The 18,102-nt window shown below is 39.6% G+C and overlaps 1 protein-coding gene across 2 annotated transcripts; it reads left to right on the top strand.

Annotated features, from left to right (window-relative positions):
• The first annotated feature begins 4,400 nt into the window (after positions 1–4,400).
• Npm1 (nucleophosmin 1) lies at positions 4,401–17,844 on the top strand. Of its 2 annotated transcripts, XR_011707545.1 has the most exons (11): positions 4,401–4,573; positions 6,283–6,362; positions 6,837–6,956; positions 7,183–7,276; positions 7,516–7,622; positions 7,711–7,778; positions 11,267–11,324; positions 11,833–11,916; positions 12,555–12,656; positions 14,024–15,244; positions 16,367–17,844. XR_011707545.1 is itself a non-coding variant. In XM_071611996.1 (10 exons), the coding sequence occupies exons 1-10, from the start codon at positions 4,516–4,518 to the stop codon at positions 14,030–14,032; spliced, it is 780 nt and encodes a 259-aa protein (XP_071468097.1). In that variant the 5' UTR covers positions 4,401–4,515; the 3' UTR covers positions 14,033–17,844. The 2 variants fall into 2 exon arrangements, 1 of the variants encoding a protein (XP_071468097.1); XM_071611996.1 differs by having other exon boundaries at positions 14,024–17,844.
• Positions 17,845–18,102: the final 258 nt, after the last annotated feature.

Below are 18,102 nucleotides of genomic sequence, written 5' to 3'. Positions count from 1 at the left end.
CCGGGAGTGCTGGTATTGTTATGCTCAAATTCGGGACCCCCAAAAGACCACCAGAGACCAAGATTGATGTAAGCAGCAAAGAGGTGTTTATTGCGAGCTAGCTCGGTCCTCCACACGCGCACACACAGCAACTGGTGACGCTGAGAGGCCCCAGCCTAGGGTTTGTAGCAGTTTTATACACTGTTTGGGGAAGGCAGGGACTTCACATACATCATAGCATCTCTTAGCAAATCATCACACACCGTGGGAAAATCAAACAACAACTCTAAAACATGATTAGCACATTCACTGGCGGGAACAAGTTGGGTAGGGGTGATTGGTTACTACAAGAGGGGGATTCCTTTGAACTAATTGGTTTAAGCCTAGAAGGGTGTACATGCTGAACTACATAGTTTCCCAACACATTATCAACCACTATAAAGTACTGGGAGGGTCATCTGGCATCCCAGGTATTTTCCCTGTCTCATGTTGATTGGTGACTGCTAGGGGGTTGCTATGGGTCCCCACCTAGCCTGACTGAGTCAGGGATACCTGGCTCAGCAGATCTCTCCTGTTATTTGTACATAAACAACTTAGCAGGGTGGGAATGTGCCTAGGAGTGCTCTGTGGGTCTTTCCAAGGACAAAGGTCATGTCCCTTCCTTGTACAGGCTTTGTTCTGAGGTAGAGGCTGGTTTTTCAGTATCTTCCCTGCCAGTGGCCAAGTAAAACAGGGCGATGAGAAAATAGGAAGTTTATTTACATTGAACTCTTTTGCAGAGACTCTTTTGCTGACAGTCCCAAAATCAGCCATGTGAAGATTTCTGGAGAAGCCCAGTTAAGACTTTTCTGTGGAGAAAGGGGGTGCCACTACAGTGTGTGGTGTGGTGATATGGTGTGATATGAAATAGTCATACAGTTGTCCTTTAGTATTCACAAGAGATTAGTTTTAGAACTTCCACCCTCCCCCTCACCCCACTGCTGCCATCCCCCACAATACTAAAATCCAAAGATGGAAGGGGATACATAACGCAAGACAGGCTACATCCATGTGATGATAACTGCTGAAGATGGGCGTTTATCATAGGATTGTATTTTTGTCATGTTTAAAATTCCCTCAAAAATGTATTAGCAATGAAGAATCCAAATAAAACCTAGAGACTGTGCGGTGGTGCACACCTGTAATCCCAGCGGCTTTGGAGGTTGAAGCTGGAGGATCTCAAGTTCAAAGCCAGCCTCAGAAAAAGCTAGGTGCTAAGCAACTCAGTGAGTCCCTGGCTCTAAATAAAATACAAAAAGGGCTGGGGATGTGGCTCAGTGGTCAAGTGCCCCTGAGTTTGATCCCTGGTACCAAAATAAATAAATAAAATTGATTATATTAAAAAAATCTGGTATTTAAAAATTGTACACTTGTTTATATAATGGAACATTATTTAATTCCTAAAAATAATATAGTGGGCCTTTATATGTTATATAGTGGAGAGACAGTCACACGAAACAGGAAAATTAGAGATTATATAAAATGTGATTACTTCTACAAACAATAAATGATACATTTACATGTACATGTATTTTAAGTATCTGCCCTTTCACTGTGCACCTCCATGTCTTAAAATATATTTCACAGGAGCTGAGGTTGTGGCTCAATGGTAGAGCACTTGCCTAGCACATGTGAGGCAAGTGCTCTACCATACACACACACACACACACACACACACATATTCTCCCCCAAAAGTACTTTCAAACACCTGTAAGGATATAGGTACAAAGATGTTTATTATAGTATGCGTTCCCCCCTTATATTAGAGATTGAACCCAGAGGTCCCTCAACCTTTTTAAACATTTTTAAATTTTGAGACATGTTCTTGCTAAATTGCCCAGGCTGGACTCAAACTTTCCATTCTCCTGTCTCACCCTCCTGAGCTGCTGGGATTACAGGTGTGTACCACTGCGCCTGGTTTAGGCATTATTTTTAATAGCAAAATTATGAATAAAAATTTAGACCATCAATGCAGTGAACATTACAATATATCCATATCATGTATTAACTTGGACTAATGTCTAAAACATATTTTTGAGTATTAAAAGCAAGGTAATATGTGACTCACCCATATTAAAAAAAATACACTGGGGCTGGGGTTGTAGCTCAGTGGCAGAGTGCTTGCCTTGTTCGTGTGAGGCCCTGGGTTCAATCCCCAGCACTACATAAAAATAAACAAATAAAAATAAAGATATTGTATGCATATACTACTGAAAAAACAAAAAGAAATACACTCTCCACAGCATACAACTTTTCTGTCTCTTATATATATACTCACACATACATTTAAAAAGTAGTCTGCCTTGGGCATGGTGGTGCGCCCCTATGATCCTGGAGATTTAGGAGTCTGAGGCAGGAAGATTACACTTGGAGGCCAGCCTTGATGACTTAGACTCTGTCTCAAAAATCAAAAGGACTCTGTAATCCTAGCGACTCTGGAGGTTGAGGCTGGGGGATCTCAAGTTCAAAGCTAGCCTCAGGAATGGTGAGGTGCTAAGCAACTCAGTGAGACCCTGCCTCTAAATAAAATACAAAAAAGGGCTGGGGATGTGGCTCAGTGGCTGAGTACCCCCTGGGTTCAATCCAAAAAAAAAAAAAAAAAATCAAAAGTATTGGGGATTTAGTTCAGAGGAAGAATTACTCCTGGTTATATTACCAGTAAGGTAGGGATGTTTGGAAGGAGATTCATCCAACTATGAATAGTGATTACCCCTAGGGATTAGAAACAGAGAGATGGAAAGAGGTGTATTTTTACCTTTTCGAGTTGTATAGGCCTATATATATATATTTTTAATTTTTTTAATACTTATTTATTAGTTTTCGGCGGACACAACATGTTTGTTTGTATGTGGTGCTGAGGATCGAACCCGGGCCGCACGCACGCCAGGCGAGCGCAATACAGCTTGAGCCACATCCCAGCCCCTAGGCCTATATATTTTTAAAGACAGTAGGCATTCACTGTATCTGCAAATATGAAAAAGTGCACTTTTTTTTTTTAACATCTGGATTCTTTGAGCTCATACCCAGACTAGGTGCCTGAAACATCAAAACAACAAATATGCTTATTTAAAAAACATTAGCGATGGCTCCCATATGGTTCAGGCTGTGTATAGAGTTTTGTTCAAATAATCAGAGTCCAGAATCCAGGGAGCAATTACAAAGTAGTTCCAACTTTCACTTGCATGAGTTCACAGGACATTAGAGCCTCCTCCTGCACTTCTCTGTAGGCATCATATTTGCCCTTTCTGAAGGTACAGATCCTGTTCATCATCTTCTCCCCTTTCCCAATTTTCCTGTTACTTATTTCTTTAGCAATTGTTTATATTTTGCATCTTAAAGGATCCAAGAATCTGGGTAAAGACTCTTCTTTACTTGGGGGCTAGGAAAAGGTGAGGAAGTGCTTGGACCCACTCACATGTTGATGCTCTCTGGTTTCTGCAAATTTAGGATTTTAATTGTTAGTATTGGTTCATGTGCATTATAGCTTATTATTCAGAGTGGGAAGAGGGAGTAGAGGCGTTGGTATCAGTTTATTCCTCACAGTAATTCTTAAATTTGTTTGGTATGTGGAGGTATAAACGGGGGTCGTGTCAAGCTGCAGTCTAAAACACTGATCCCTGGGGGCACCCCAAAGACTGGACTCGGCCTCCTACGTTCCCTACAGTCCTGCTTCCTTTCACGGGAGCAATCAAGACTGCGCCTTCCTGGAGGCTGCACACCCTGATCTTTGCGGATGTCGCTTGCTCTTCGGAGGAGACTAACTCAGGTCCCCTTTGACCTCCCAATGACCTGGAGATGAGAACTGGGGCCCTGGGAAGGACAGAGCTATAAAAGCACCGTTGAGCAAGTCTGGCCAGTAACTACTACATCTTTTCTCCTCAACAAAGAATAAGCCTCAATCTACTCCGCCTCCGGCACCTGAAACTTTAAATTTAGAGAAACCATTAACTGAGACCAGGCCTTCGGGCAAATTAAAAGTCCCGAGGTGCCCGTGACCCCAGGAGGCCTGGGAGGGTCCCAGAGGATGGAGCAGCGAGGAAGTAACGTCGCCATCTTGCAGGGTGGGCTGCGCAGGCTCTCGGAGCAAGGCCGGCGCGCAGAGCTGGAGAGGACGTGGAAGGGTTGGAGGTAGGAGCGCGCGCTTATGAGGGGCCACTGCGCGTGCGCAAGAGAGACGGCGGCGGAGGGTCTGCGCACGGTACGAGTGCGCGTGCTCAGTGGGAGCCCGCGAAGTACCTGGAAGAGGTGGGGGGCGAGGTAAAAAAGAGCAGAGTTGAAGAGCGCTTGCGCAGGAGCGCGACCGTACAGGGAGGGGGAACTCTCGAGCACGCGCACGGGGCGGGACTTGGAAGGCTCTCGCGAGATCTTCGGAGACCATATATATGCGTGGGGAGCCCGCGTCCTTTCCCTGGCGTGATTCCGTCCTGCGCGTCTCTTTAGAGCAGCCACCCGATTTCCGTCCGCCTTCTCTCCCACCTAAGTGCGTGGTACCACCCCATGGAAGATTCGATGGATATGGACATGAGCCCCCTGAGGCCCCAGAACTACCTTTTCGGTAACTCTTCTTTCGGGATTGTTGAAGCGAGGCCGTACAGGGCCTCCTGGCTCTTGGGGGGCCGGGAATTAACTGAGGCCTGAGCTGGTGGGGGGAGCTAAGCTTGCTGGAGGCCTAGAAGTCGGGAGGCGCTGCCGGGGCCCAGGTGGCCGGGCGATGGGAGGCTGTGAGAGCTGGGGGAACCGACGGCGTGGAGGGGCGGGGGGAAGGAGCGGTCCCAGGCCTAGGGCTTGAGGCGATGCGGGACTGGAGGGCTGGATGTTGGCTTTGCCTGGGTAGGAATACAGGCCCTGGGCATGGCTTTCTTTTCCAGGGCTGAGTTTGTAGGCCTGTGGTTGCACGGTGGCAATTTTTGCTACTGAACTCCCGGTGGGTGGCCCTGGCGATTGTGTACTGTTCCCAGCGAGGCCTGGGGCGCTTTCGTGGAGGGAGGGCATTAGTAGAATTTGTCGTTGCTCTAGTCTCGGTCCCGAGCTGTGGCGTCCAGAATTACTCGAGATGCTTTGGCCAGTTACCCGGGGCAGGGAGGCGCGGCGCGGCGGGGCGTGAGCAGGCCTCTACGGCTGGGAGCACGTGGTTGCCACGTGGTTGGGGGGAGGGAGGAGGTGTGGGCTTAACATCCGGGGCTCACGGGTGTTTTGTCACCCCAGAGCCTGGGGTCCAGTGGCTTACAGGAGGTTATTGGATGGGAAATGGGGTGCAATGGTTGGTAGTAACAGGATTTTGGAGGTCTTTGTTTAGTGCTTACAATATGATGGTAGTTGGCATTTTTAGACACGGTTAGTGTCACTGCGGTCCATGCAGTCATCCCCATATTGAGGCGACGATACTGAAGATGGTAGAAATGATTTAACAGTTTTTGGAAAGTATGACAAAAATTCTGAACCAAGACACTTGACTCCAAATAATAGAAATGAGGTTTAGTTTTAGGGGAGAAAGGGCAGTAGACGTAAACTAGTTGAGTTCAATTAAAGACCTGAGATTTAACCGGGGCTTTATTAAACTTTCATTCTGACAATATTTAGTAATTTTTCCATTCATGGAGTGGGATTTCCATTCACTTACTATATGAGAAGGCTTTATTCCTAGCCATTTTGGATAGTGAAAAATCCCTCAGATTATATCAGTGATTTTTGGCAACTTTTTCTGTTGGAAACTGGAAACGTCTTTTGGGTCTATCACCAGAAACAATGTCTTAATTTATAATGTTTCTATCACATCATGTTGATTCAAAGACTGGAACATTAATTACTATAACAAACTTGGCTTTTTTTCCTAGTTGTAGGTTTTTTGTTTTTAATTTTTAAACTGTTAATATTGGTGTTGTGCAACCACTCTCATTTGTAAATGAGTAGATAATTCCACTTTTTAAAACAGTGGAAAATCATCAGTATTCATTAGGTTGATTTTTAAGATCTGAGGTTTAGATACAGATGTACTAAATTGTTGAACCAGTGGCAATAGGATCTGTCTCCTTGTAGTTGAGAATGTAATTCTGTAACAAGAAAGTGGAGTTTATGAAGTCTTTATGGGTGTTAGTTGGTGTTTGTAGATAGAGTTCATGAAAATCCAGGAAGAATCTTTTGCTGCCCTCCAGGGTAGCTGGAGTAGTGAAAACCTAGTTCACAGGTTAACCAGCACCTTTTGATAGTAAACATTTGGTGTTATTTTTATCCTTGTTTTATTTGCTTTTTTCCCCCCCTTCACAGGTTGTGAGCTAAAAGCTGACAAAGATTATCACTTTAAGGTGGATAATGATGAAAATGAGCACCAGTTATCATTAAGAACGGTACTTAAACTTTCAAAATATCCCTTTTTTGGCTTTCTATTAATGTGGTATAAGACTTTTGCTTTCTTGTCTGTTTGTAAAATGGTGTTATGTAGATGTCATCCCTACAACTTCGATAAAGCACTTGGCATTTTCATTGGGTTTCAGGTGAAGTCCAGTCAAAGTACTACTTGGGTTCATCAGTTGCTTTATAAGGTTAGATATAAGATTACTGGGCAGCGGTAATCTTTCCAGTCTCCCATAGACTGGTCTATTTCTCACCTTTGTAGTAATTGCCCAATAAATGTTTTATCTTTATTGTATATGCAGTTTTACACATTTCTTTAAGTTGCCACTAGGAGACAACACTGCAGATTTGTTTCCCATTGATGGTGATGATGAAAAGGTTATACCATTAAAAAATGCATAATAGATGGGGGTTATAAAATAGATAGGACTTGACCATAAAGCACTGTTTTTTTTCTTTTTAATCAGGTCAGTTTAGGGGCTGGTGCAAAGGATGAATTGCACATTGTTGAAGCAGAGGCAATGAATTATGAAGGCAGTCCAATTAAAGTAACACTGGCAACATTGAAAATGTCAGTACAGCCAACGGTAAGAGTGCTTGAGGATTAAAGGAGTATTTTATTTGTTGTTTAAGTAGACAGCTACATCTTTCCTTACTGTGTGAACATTCAGCTGTCGAATGTGATTTCGGCTGCTTCTCTTTCAGGTAGAAAAACAGATTTATTGGTATGATTTGGTTATGGACTTGCCCATAATGCTAGGTATTCAATATTTTCTTCACAATGTTTAATGATAAAATTTTGTTCCCTTTTAGGTTTCCCTTGGGGGCTTTGAAATCACACCACCTGTGGTCTTAAGGTTGAAGTGCGGTTCAGGGCCTGTGCATATTAGTGGCCAGCACTTAGTAGGTAAGTTATTTTTATAAACTGTATCGTGCTACTTTTCAGGTACTTGGTTTCTTCCCAATTTGGATTTTTCTGATACTACTGTCTATATTACAGGTTTAAATGGGAAGTTAGTAATTTTAAAATATTTGATCCCTTCTTAGGATAGAATCTGCTTTTTTTTTTTTTTTGATGCTACAGCATATGTATCTGATTTTTGCTGAGTTCTTGTTGGAGTTTTATAGTGTCTAAATTTGTTTTAGCTGTGGAGGAAGATGCTGAGTCAGAAGATGAAGAGGAGGAGGATGTGAAACTCTTAAGTGTATCTGGAAAGCGATCTGCCCCTGGAGGTGGTAGCAAGGTTCCCCAGGTAGGGACATGGTTGTACTATAATTGTATTAGAGCTTTGGGTGTGGTGATAACCAGCTTTTGCTCATGAGTATGTATTTTTCTTTAAGAAAAAAGTAAAACTTGCCGCTGATGAAGATGTCGATGATGATGAAGATGATGATGATGATGACGAAGAGTAAGTAGTACACGCATGGAAACTCAACATGGTTTTGTTCATGGGAAGGGATTATTAAACTTAACCAGTCATTTTTTAGTTAATAATTTATCATTAAATCAAGAGGGGGAAGTGCTTGACTGAGTTTGAGTTAATACTGATATTATTTCCCAGTAAAATACAGCTGTGCACTAACTCTTTAGAAGGCTAGTGATTGTAGCATTTCTCATTTGACGGGAGGCAGCTTTCTCCTGATGAAAATTCATTGGACCCCATATTAAGGCTGGTGTATTTGCTGAAAAACAATGTGATTTGGGTGAATGAGCAGGATCTGATGGAATAGCTCTGGTTAAGTTCATTTAATAAGACATCTAAACCCATAAAGGACTTTGGCCTGTAGTTCTTTTTTTCCTAATGTACAGAATAAGATTCTAAAAGTGACATTAAAATTTTCTTGGGAATTTAAAATATGGCTAGAAACAAGATTCTGCTTATTTGCTGTGGTTATAAACAGTTACATGCACACTATGGAATTAAGTCTTCACTGGTCTTACTTGAGAATATCAGTGACTTTTAGCTTATACTTGTCTCAGCTTTTCCCTAAGTTCCTAGATTGGTTCATATGTATTCATTGAAAACATTAAATGCAGATGGAATGAATCAAAGGCTTCGAGAGAATATGTACTAATGATCAAGTCTGGAAGTTAGGCTTTTAGTAACCTTATAGCCAAACTGATTGTACTGAGGATGGGGAATTAACTCTCAGAACATGTCAATGAAGGGAGAGAATGAAAAAATTGCTTCAGAATACCTGCATATTGTACCCAGAAATGAGCTGTATGTTTGATTGCTGCTATTTTAGGAATATTTGCCATTAGATCTAAAATACACCCCAAGAGAGATTTAGTGTGGTGTATCAAGTTACCTTTGTATAGATTTCTGAGTATCCAATGGCATTTTTACTAAAACTTTTTAGACAGTCCCTTTCAGGAAGGCTTTAGATTTAGAGTAGGACCTGTTGGAATCCTGATTCTGTTGGGACTTGTGCAACTTTCTCTTTTAGAATGCATATAATGAATAATGTAACCATGATTAATAATTCACTTTTGTGCTCTTCTGAATCTAATATTGGGCATGATGGCGAACTAGTGTGTAGATGACAAGGACTAATTCAAGCTAATAAGGAAAGTGTGCATATCAGACAGTTAATAGATATTCTGGGAACAAGTTTCTACTAAAACTTGTTCCGCAAGTGATGGTAACCGCCTGACATGGCAATGAGAATGTGAAGATGATGACCAAAGGTAGTCAGTTAACTTTGGAAATCTAAACTGTAGTTCCAGTGGTGTGTTTTTGTTTTTTTTAATTAAAAAATTATTTTGAATTGGACCCAGGCACACTTAACCACTGACCCACATTCTATGCCCTTTATTATATTTTACCTAGAGACAGGGCTTGCTGAGCTGCTGAGGCTTGCTTTAAACTTTTGAACCTCCCGCCTCAGCCTTCTGACTGGCTGGTACTATAGGTGTGTACCACGGTACTCAGCCATAGTCCCAGAATTCTTAAAACTAAAATGGAAATCTGTGGTCCTGGTTTGAGGATGGAAAGGGTATAGTATGAGCCCTTGATATATGTAAGCAGAAAAGTTTCTCCTAAACATCCTCTTTAAATTTATTTGCATGTGCAGTTGGCAAACTCTGCATCTGAGTTTGGATCAAAATTATTTAGAAAAAAATTGCTTCTTTATGGAACATGTACAAAGACTTTTTTTAAAAAAAGTATTTTTTGGTTATAGACGGATACAATATCTTTATTTTGTTTAGTTATTTTTATGTGGTGCTGAGGACCGAACCCAACCGCTCGCATGTGCCAGGCACATGCTTTGCCACTGAGCCACAACCCCAGCCCCTGTACATAGACTTTTTTTTTTTTCTTTGTCCTTCCTGAAGCATTACATACAGTATAATTTTGTGCTGGAGATTAAATCCAATACACTTGGTAAGGATATACTCTAACTACCCTTGCCCATATTATACTAGGTATTATAAATAATTGGAATGTTTAAAGCATTGGAGTTGATTCCAGGCAGTCCTTCCAAAAAATTATATTGGAGGATGTTCACAGGTGACATGAAAATGCCATGTCATTATAGAATGGACTTCAAATCCCTGGATTTTGGTATCTGAGGTGGTCCTGGAACCAGTCCCCTACATATTATAGATAACTATAGTTAACAAGTCATGTGCTGCAAAACATTTAATGACAGCATTCTTGTACAAAGGTCCGGTAAGATTGCCTAGTGACATATCAGACTTAGTTTGGACAGGGTTGAAAACAACTGAGAACATGTTTATTTATTGCCATTTTAGGCAGTGCCCAATTTTCAAATTGATCTGTGGAGCATGTGTTGGTTGTAACTTTCTGTCTGAGTAATACATTGTGTGGGTAGGCTTTATCCATTGGTTTTTTTTTAGACATTCATCAGAATGCATATTTAGGTTGTTTCACTTTTTGCTGTTGTGAATATCAGTGGACACATTTTTTGAACTAGGTCCTGTAAATTCTAGGATTACCTTGAAATTGCCAAACTGTTTTCAAGTTTATGGGGCTTCTAATTTGTCCATATTCTAACACTTGCCATTATTTTTGCATGTAGTCATTGTGTTATGGGTTTGGTTTGCTTTTTCTTGATGGTCATTTATTTATTGACCATTTGTATATATTTGATGAAATAAATGTCTTTGCCATTCAAAACATTTGTCCCATTCTGAGGGTTGACTTTATTTATTGATGGTAGGCAATGCACAACAGTCGATTTTCATTTGTGACTGTCAAATCTATGATACCATGGCCAAAGCCACTGTAATGAAAGTGTATCTGTTCTGAGTTTTATAGTTTTAGCTCTTATATACTCAAGTCTAAACTATTGTTTGAAATCACCAAATGTGAGTCCTTGAGCTTGGTATCTTGGGAGATTTTTTTGGTACTTTAGTTATTATAGTTTCTATGAATTTTGGGATAAATTTTTACAAAATAAGCCAACCGGAGTTCTTAGAACTTAATACATATTAAGTCTGTATAATTGGAATCTGTTGCCATTTGGTTGATACTAAAGTCTGCTGTTATTCAAATATTCTTACTGCAAAACCTATTAAATAAGCCAGCAATTCCCATCCCTTGGGAACCATAGTTATACTTTTTGTTATAAATGAAATAACAGTGATTACCCTTTGTTGACCAGCTTGTTTACTTAACATCCTCAATGGTTGTTCATGCTGTAGCATGTGACAGGATTTTTTAAAGACTGATAACATTCCATTGCGTGTATAGACATATTTTCTTACCTACCTATTCAGCCGCTATGGATACTTCCACCTCTTGACTATTAGGAACAAAGCTGGAGTGAACTGTTTTCTCAGATCTTAGATCTTGCTTTTTTTAGTTCTTACATCACTTCTCCCAAAGATTTTGAAAGTTCTTCATATCTTGGCTTATTTTGTTTGTAGTGATGATGATGATGATTTTGATGATGAGGAAACTGAAGAAAAAGCTCCAGTGAAGAAAGTGAGTAGATACAATGATAGAAGGTTATCAGATCTCATACAAAAATGATGGGTTTTTTTAAAAGTGCTATTCACTTGGTTTGTAGCTAATGAAAACTGGCTTGAAGTGATCTCATACTTGAAATTTGTTCTCAGTCATAGCTTTGCTGAACTCCCCCACCCCCAGTACTTGGGATTGAACCCCAGGCCTGTGCATTACCAGAGCTGCATCTATAGCCCTTGATATTGAGACAGGGTCTCCTTAGGTTTCCCAGGTTGGCTTCAAGCTTGCTATTCTCATGTCTTAGCCTCCCAAGTTGCTGACGTTAAAAATATGTGCAATACAACTGACTCTAAAATTTAACAGTGAGAAATGGATGGTTTTGTGGCCAACAGTTCATTAACCCTTTGCAACCTTTTGTTAAAAGGCTGCCTTTTTTTTAAAAGCATGATGAGGGATATTTTATTTGTATTGGCCTGTCTACTGTGCAGAGAGGGTGACACTGATTAAGATTAATTTCCAATTGCAGTCTATACGAGATACTCCAGCCAAAAATGCACAAAAATCGAACCAGAATGGAAAAGACTCAAAACCAACAACACCAAGATCAAAAGTAAGTGACAACATACACATAAAAGTAGGCTTCAATGAAGTGGTTGGGAAAATTGTTCTGTGGACAATCTGGTCTGTTAGGAATTTGGTAGGTGTTTTGAGAACAGTGATAACTAAAATGTGCTCATTTTTCTGGATACCTCTAAGATATATTTAGATATACTCTAAGATAGAAGGCTGCTGGTTTTCCAGTGGGGGAGAAGGCCATTGGAAAGATTTATGATGTAAACTATTTCCTATAATTCATTTATATGTAAGGTTGTATTTATTTGCCCAGAGCAGAGACACTCAACCCTGAATGCATGTTAGAATCTAATACGGAGTTTTAAAGAACCCTAGTAATTGTGCCCTACCTATGGAGTCACTTGGTGGGCTCTAGGAGTCAGGGTATATGAACTACCTTGCTTCATTCTTGGTAATCGTCTTTTTATTATTTAAATGTTCCTGTTTAATACCATCATAAGGTATTTCTTGCTTAAAGGAATGACTTCAGTAAAATAAGTGTATGGCATGTACTAAAACAGCAGTTCTATTGTATACTTGCCTTTATAAGGATTATAAGAATAAGGAAATCCAGAAAGTGGGTTTTAGTTAAATGCTGCAGTTTTATGATCATTTGAAATTGAACTTTTTCTACAGGGTCAAGAATCCTTCAAAAAACAGGAAAAAACTCCTAAAACACCAAAAGGACCTAGTTCTGTAGAAGACATTAAAGCAAAAATGCAAGCAAGTATAGAAAAAGTGAGTAAAATGATCTTAGTAAGTTTGGCATCTCAAATCATAATGGCTTATGGCTGGGAGTGGTGGCACATACCTGTGAGGCATGACGATCCTCAAGTTGAAGGCCAGTCTCAGCAACTTACTGAGATCCTTTCGGAAAAGGGCTTGCTAGGGATGTAGCTCAGTGGTAACTTTACCTGGGTTTACTCCTTAGTCCCCTCCCCTACCCCCCAAAAAAGTCTGAGGGTTTGGACAAACTGTTCCTTTTTATCATTTTAATATACCCACGCCTTCTGTGCTTTGAGGGTTTTTTCTGTATTGTGATTGACTCATGAGGCACTGAGCCACATCCCCAGCCCTTTTTTCAGGTTTTTAAATTTTTTCTTTTTTTATATGACGCTGAGGATTGAACCCCCGTGCCTCACACCATGCTAGGCAAGCACTCTATACTGAGCTACAACCCTAGCTCTTCATGTTATAGTTGGAGATGGGGTCTATTGCTGAGGATAGCTTCCAACTTGGAATCCTGCCTCAGCCTCCTGAGTCACTGGAATTACAGGTGTGCACCACTGCAACTGGCTTGAATTTTCCACTTTAAAAAGCCAACAGGCCCATTTTTTTGTGAGCTGCATTTTTGATTTTAACCAGTTAAAATGAAATCAGAATATTGTTTGTATACTTCTGTTTTATTATGCTGAACAGCCAGCAGAGGGCATAGGAATCTTAAATACAGTTGTAGATAGCTGCAAAAGTAGAGACTTTAATTTTGCCTGCTTGGTGCTAATAGTTTGATAATTCATACTTGACTCGAACGTTTTTCTAATAAATTGAGTCATTTCTTTTTTCCCTTCATACCAAGACATTCCCAGCCAGTACACGTGGGTAATGTCCAAAATTTGAGTATCTAATGGGCTTACATGTAGTCTCCCTTTTGTTCTAAATAACAAACATGAGAAGAGGGTTAATTTTTTTGTCTTACTACTTGGGACTGACACTGTAGTGAGCTCAGGATTTTTGATGTAGGGAATAATTGGTTTAAATGTCAAGGAAAAACATTTGAGACAATCTTTTAATTCTAAGAATGATATATCTAGACTCCAGTTTTTGAGCATACATGCGGGTGGTGAGGAGGAATTGCCACCTCTTTCCCCATGTTTCTCCTGTGCTCTGTAGGCTATACCTGGCTTCAGAAGATTTCCTTATGCAGTGATGAGTGGATTGGAAATTAGCATTGTAGCACCAGAATGTATTGTTTTGCTTTAGTCACACTGTAACCTCTTAGCCTTCCTGGTATCACTGACTTTTATTTTTATCCCTTGCATACAGTGCTAAAATGATGCCCCTCCCCTCCATTTTAATGTGGTCCTATCTCCTTGGTTTAATTGCAGGCACATTGAACAGCCCTGGGCACTACTGGTAAATTAAGCCCAAAGATGGGGAGAAAGGAAAAGGAGAGACAAATATAGTCCATACTGAGTATCATCAACAATCCAGGCTGAAGTCTTCTATTTTAATCTCAATCCCCTTTCCTGATTTGCCACCCACACCCACTTGCAGGCTGGAAGCAATCTCTTGATTTCCTAAAGCACTTTTGACTGCTGTGAATTCAGTTGAACCTTATATATTGCTCTCTCTTGTGCATATGCCTCATCATCTCTTGGACCATGTTTTAATCACCTTTGTATCTCCTTAGCTGCTCAATAAATATTTGAATGAATCAAATAAGGATGTATGTGACAATAATTTTGAAAGGGAACTTATTACAGGGAGGTTTTATTTATCTAGGTGATAAGAGGCAGTTAAATATATTAATATTTGTAGCTGATTCTGGCATAGTCCCTTTGGCATTTGGAAGCTTCTCAATCTTACTAAAGTGCATTAAAATACCTAGCTAGGATAAGGAAAACCAGTTAACTTAAAATAGGAAAAAAAATGTATGATGTAGTAAATGATAATTATGAAATTTTCAGGGTATTCAATAATAATGTCTTATGAATTTTGATGACAAAGTATTAGACATTGCTGATGCTGATAGTTTTTTGCTCATGTTCATAATTGGAAAGAAGTGCCAGAGGTTATAGTTAGAATTTCATCCCCATTCAGCTTTATATAACCCTTGAATATTGGTGTACAATGTTGGTGTACAAACGTAAACTGTTTTTTATACGGCTTTGGCCACTTGGGACAATGTTCTCAAGGGAGGGGGCATAAATTTACTTTGTATTTGGTTTCAGGGTGAAGAGAGTAATATAACTGCTTTGTTATAATATGGACAGGCAGCCCAGTTGCCGTATTTGCATACAATGTGGCTTGTGTCTCCATACCTAGAGTGACTGTTCTGAACTTGAACCTACAGCAAACCTGAAGCCTCTAATGTTTTTCTGGGCCTAAAAATAACAATATTTTAAAAATGAAAATGTTGAAGGGACAAGAAATGACTGATAACATGAAAAAGCACAGATCTTAGAGGAATTTCCTAAAGACCTCTAAAGAATATATTTCTATTCTTATTCTCAATGCTTTTTTCTCAATAGGGTGGTTCTCTTCCCAAAGTGGAAGCCAAGTTCGTCAATTATGTGAAGAATTGCTTCCGGATGACTGACCAGGAGGTAACTGAATTTTCTGGGGATATAACCAAATCTAATTTTTTTCATTGGTTTATTATGATTATCCTTTTAATCTCTTTAAGTATTGGCTACTTATAAAAGTTTCCTAACCACAGACAATACTTAAATACATGGAAACACATAAGAATTTCGTTGGCAGAGACTTGAGAACTTTTTTTCTATTAACACTGAACTAAAGTGAATACAGAGTAATAAACTTCTAAATTTCACCCTTTAGTTGACTTTAGCAAAATGGTCTTCTCATGTTTAGCATCTATGAAGGATACCAACTCCCAAGAAAGCAAATGACCACATTGACCCGTGCAGGCAAATGGAGTATCAAGAAAAACCAGTTTACTTTCTTAGCCATGAAAGTACTTTATTTTTTAAAGAGATTTTTAAAACAATTTTTGTGCCAATTTTATTGTGGTACAATTAACATACTGTAAGATTTGCCAGTTTTTGTGTGTATGTGGTGCTGGGGATTGAACCCAGAGGCCTTGTGCATGCAAGGCAAGCACGCTACCAACTGAGCTAAATCCCCAGCCCATGAAAGTACTTTATTACTACAAGAAAGTTATTGTATTTTTGCTGTGCTGTGGAGGAATCCAAGGCCTCAGCCCTTTCATTATTTTCAGTTAACTGAAAGGAAAATGTAAAAGTAGTCACCTAGGGTTGCTAGGTTTTCCCTATGAAGAGAATAGATCCTGTTGAGTGATATTTATCAGGACTTCTCTTATGTATTCAGCATGGAGGAAAGTTTGATACAAAGTTCTATGTACCAAAGGCTTTTTTTTATGATTGGTAAACAAAATGAGATTTTTTTATTAAGAAAAATCCACCTTGGGAGTGGTGGTATATGCTTGTAATCCCAGCTATTTTTTTTTTTAAGAGAATTTCAATATTTTTCAGTTTTTGGCAGACACAACATCTTTGTATGTGGTGCTGAGGATCGAACCCAGGCCACACGCATGCAAGCGAGCGCACTACCACTTGAGCCACATCCCCAGCCCCAATCCCAGCTATTCTTGAGGAGACAGGAGGATTGTGAGTTTGAGGCCAGCCTAGGCAATTTAGCAAGACCATATCTTTTTTTTTTTAAATTTTAATGTTTATTTTTTTTAGTTGACGGTGGACACAACATCTTTATTTGTATGTGGTGCTGAGGATGGAACCCGGGCCGCATGCATGCCAGGCGAGCACGCTACTGCTTGAGCCACATCCCCAGCCTAAGACCATATCTTAAAAATAAAAAGGGCTGGGAATGTAGCTCAGTGATAGGGCACCAGTAATTGGGGGAAAAAATCCAAGTGAAGATGTCAAGACAACTGAAGTGGCACTTTTTGCTGGTAGTTCACTGCTACCCAGAAGTATTTTCTGAATAAAACTTCAAAGCATGTTTTTGAGTGAGTGCCAGGAAGTTGTTTGAGTACTAGTAAATGATAAATATTATAGCTTGATTTACTGTTACTGGTTGAGCATCTCTTATTTGAAATGCTTGGGATCAGAAGTATTGCAAATTCTGATTTGGAGGAGGGGGTGCTTTTATATTATTGGTTAGAATCATCTGAGCATCCCTAATCCACAAGTCAAATGTAGCACGCATGCCTGGCATGCATGGGGCGCTGGGTTCCATCCTCAGCACCACATAAAGATAAAATAAAAATGTTGTGTCCACCGAAAACTAAAAAATATTAAAAAAATTCTCTTTCTCTTAAAAACAAAACAAAACAAACATTTTGGTTCTTGAATTTAAGTGTTGTCATAGATGGCATGCGGTGCTTCAAATCAGTTAAAAAACAAGTCTGATACCAGTTGCATTTTCACTGGGCAAGATTTTGAATGTCAACACTGTAGGAACTATTAATATATAAGTAGAGCATGTCCTAGAACTGAGGAATTTTATAAGCAGAGAGCTTATTAAGGAAATTCAGATCATCAGGGAAATCTAAAGAGAATTAGTTTAGATACATCTAATTTATTTTAGATAAGCAACAGAAATGTAACTTTGCTAACTGGCTATTCTAACTGATCTCTGGGCCAGTGATGTTTGATTGGTATAATTAAAGTATTTGACTTGGAGTTAAGCTCTCAATTACCTGGAGTGTGAACCTTTTTTGTGGTAGAATAAAAAATAGATTTTGAATTGTGCAGAGAGACATAGTTTAATTTATTGATGTCTGTGAAGTATTATGGTTCTTTAACCACAGTTTTTTTTTTTTTCCAGGCTATTCAAGATCTCTGGCAGTGGAGGAAGTCTCTTTAAGAAAATAGTTTAAACAGTTTGTTAAAAATTTCCGTCTTATTTCATTTCTGTAACAGTTGATATCTGGCTGTCCTTTTTATAATGCAAAGTGAGAACTTTCCCTACCGTGTTTGATAAATGTTGTCAAGGTTCTATTGCCAAGAATGTGTTGTCCAAAATGCCTGTTTAGTTTTTAAAGATGGAACTCCACCCTTTGCTTGGTTTCTAAGTATGTATGGAATGTTATGATAGGACATAGTAGTAGTGGTGGTCAGACATGGAAATGGTGGGGAGACAAAAATATACATGTGAAATAAAACTCAGTATTTTAATAAAGTAGCACTGTTTCTTTCTATTATTTAGCCTTTTTATACTTTGTCAAAGAAGTAAATATTCATAATTAAAGCTGTCCAATGCTATCCTAAAATCTGATGGGAAAGTCCCTGCCTACTCTGCCAAATAGTTTTCCCCATAGTAAACCAATTTTTCATCATGAGAATTTAGTGATCATTCCCATCTAGATCCTGTTAGTTAACAATCAAAACTATTAATCATGTTTCCAAACAGTTCATCAGACTCTACCTACCTACCCTTGCCTCCCAGAGGAAATCTCTTA

This window comes from Marmota flaviventris, chromosome 5 (genome assembly GCF_047511675.1).
Source record: "Marmota flaviventris isolate mMarFla1 chromosome 5, mMarFla1.hap1, whole genome shotgun sequence".
Classification (NCBI taxonomy): Eukaryota; Metazoa; Chordata; class Mammalia; order Rodentia; family Sciuridae; genus Marmota; species Marmota flaviventris.
This window is presented reverse-complemented; position numbering and strand designations above follow the sequence as displayed.

Bases quoted from the DNA above. Each gene is read 5' to 3' on its own strand.
- Npm1 (XM_071611996.1), top strand. From the start codon at position 4,516: ATGGAAGATTCGATGGATATGGACATGAGCCCCCTGAGGCCCCAGAAC. The intron at 6,363-6,836 runs GTACTTAAACTT...CTTTTTAATCAG, and splicing joins ACCAGTTATCATTAAGAACG to GTCAGTTTAGGGGCTGGTGC. The intron at 6,957-7,182 runs GTAAGAGTGCTT...GTTCCCTTTTAG, and splicing joins AAATGTCAGTACAGCCAACG to GTTTCCCTTGGGGGCTTTGA.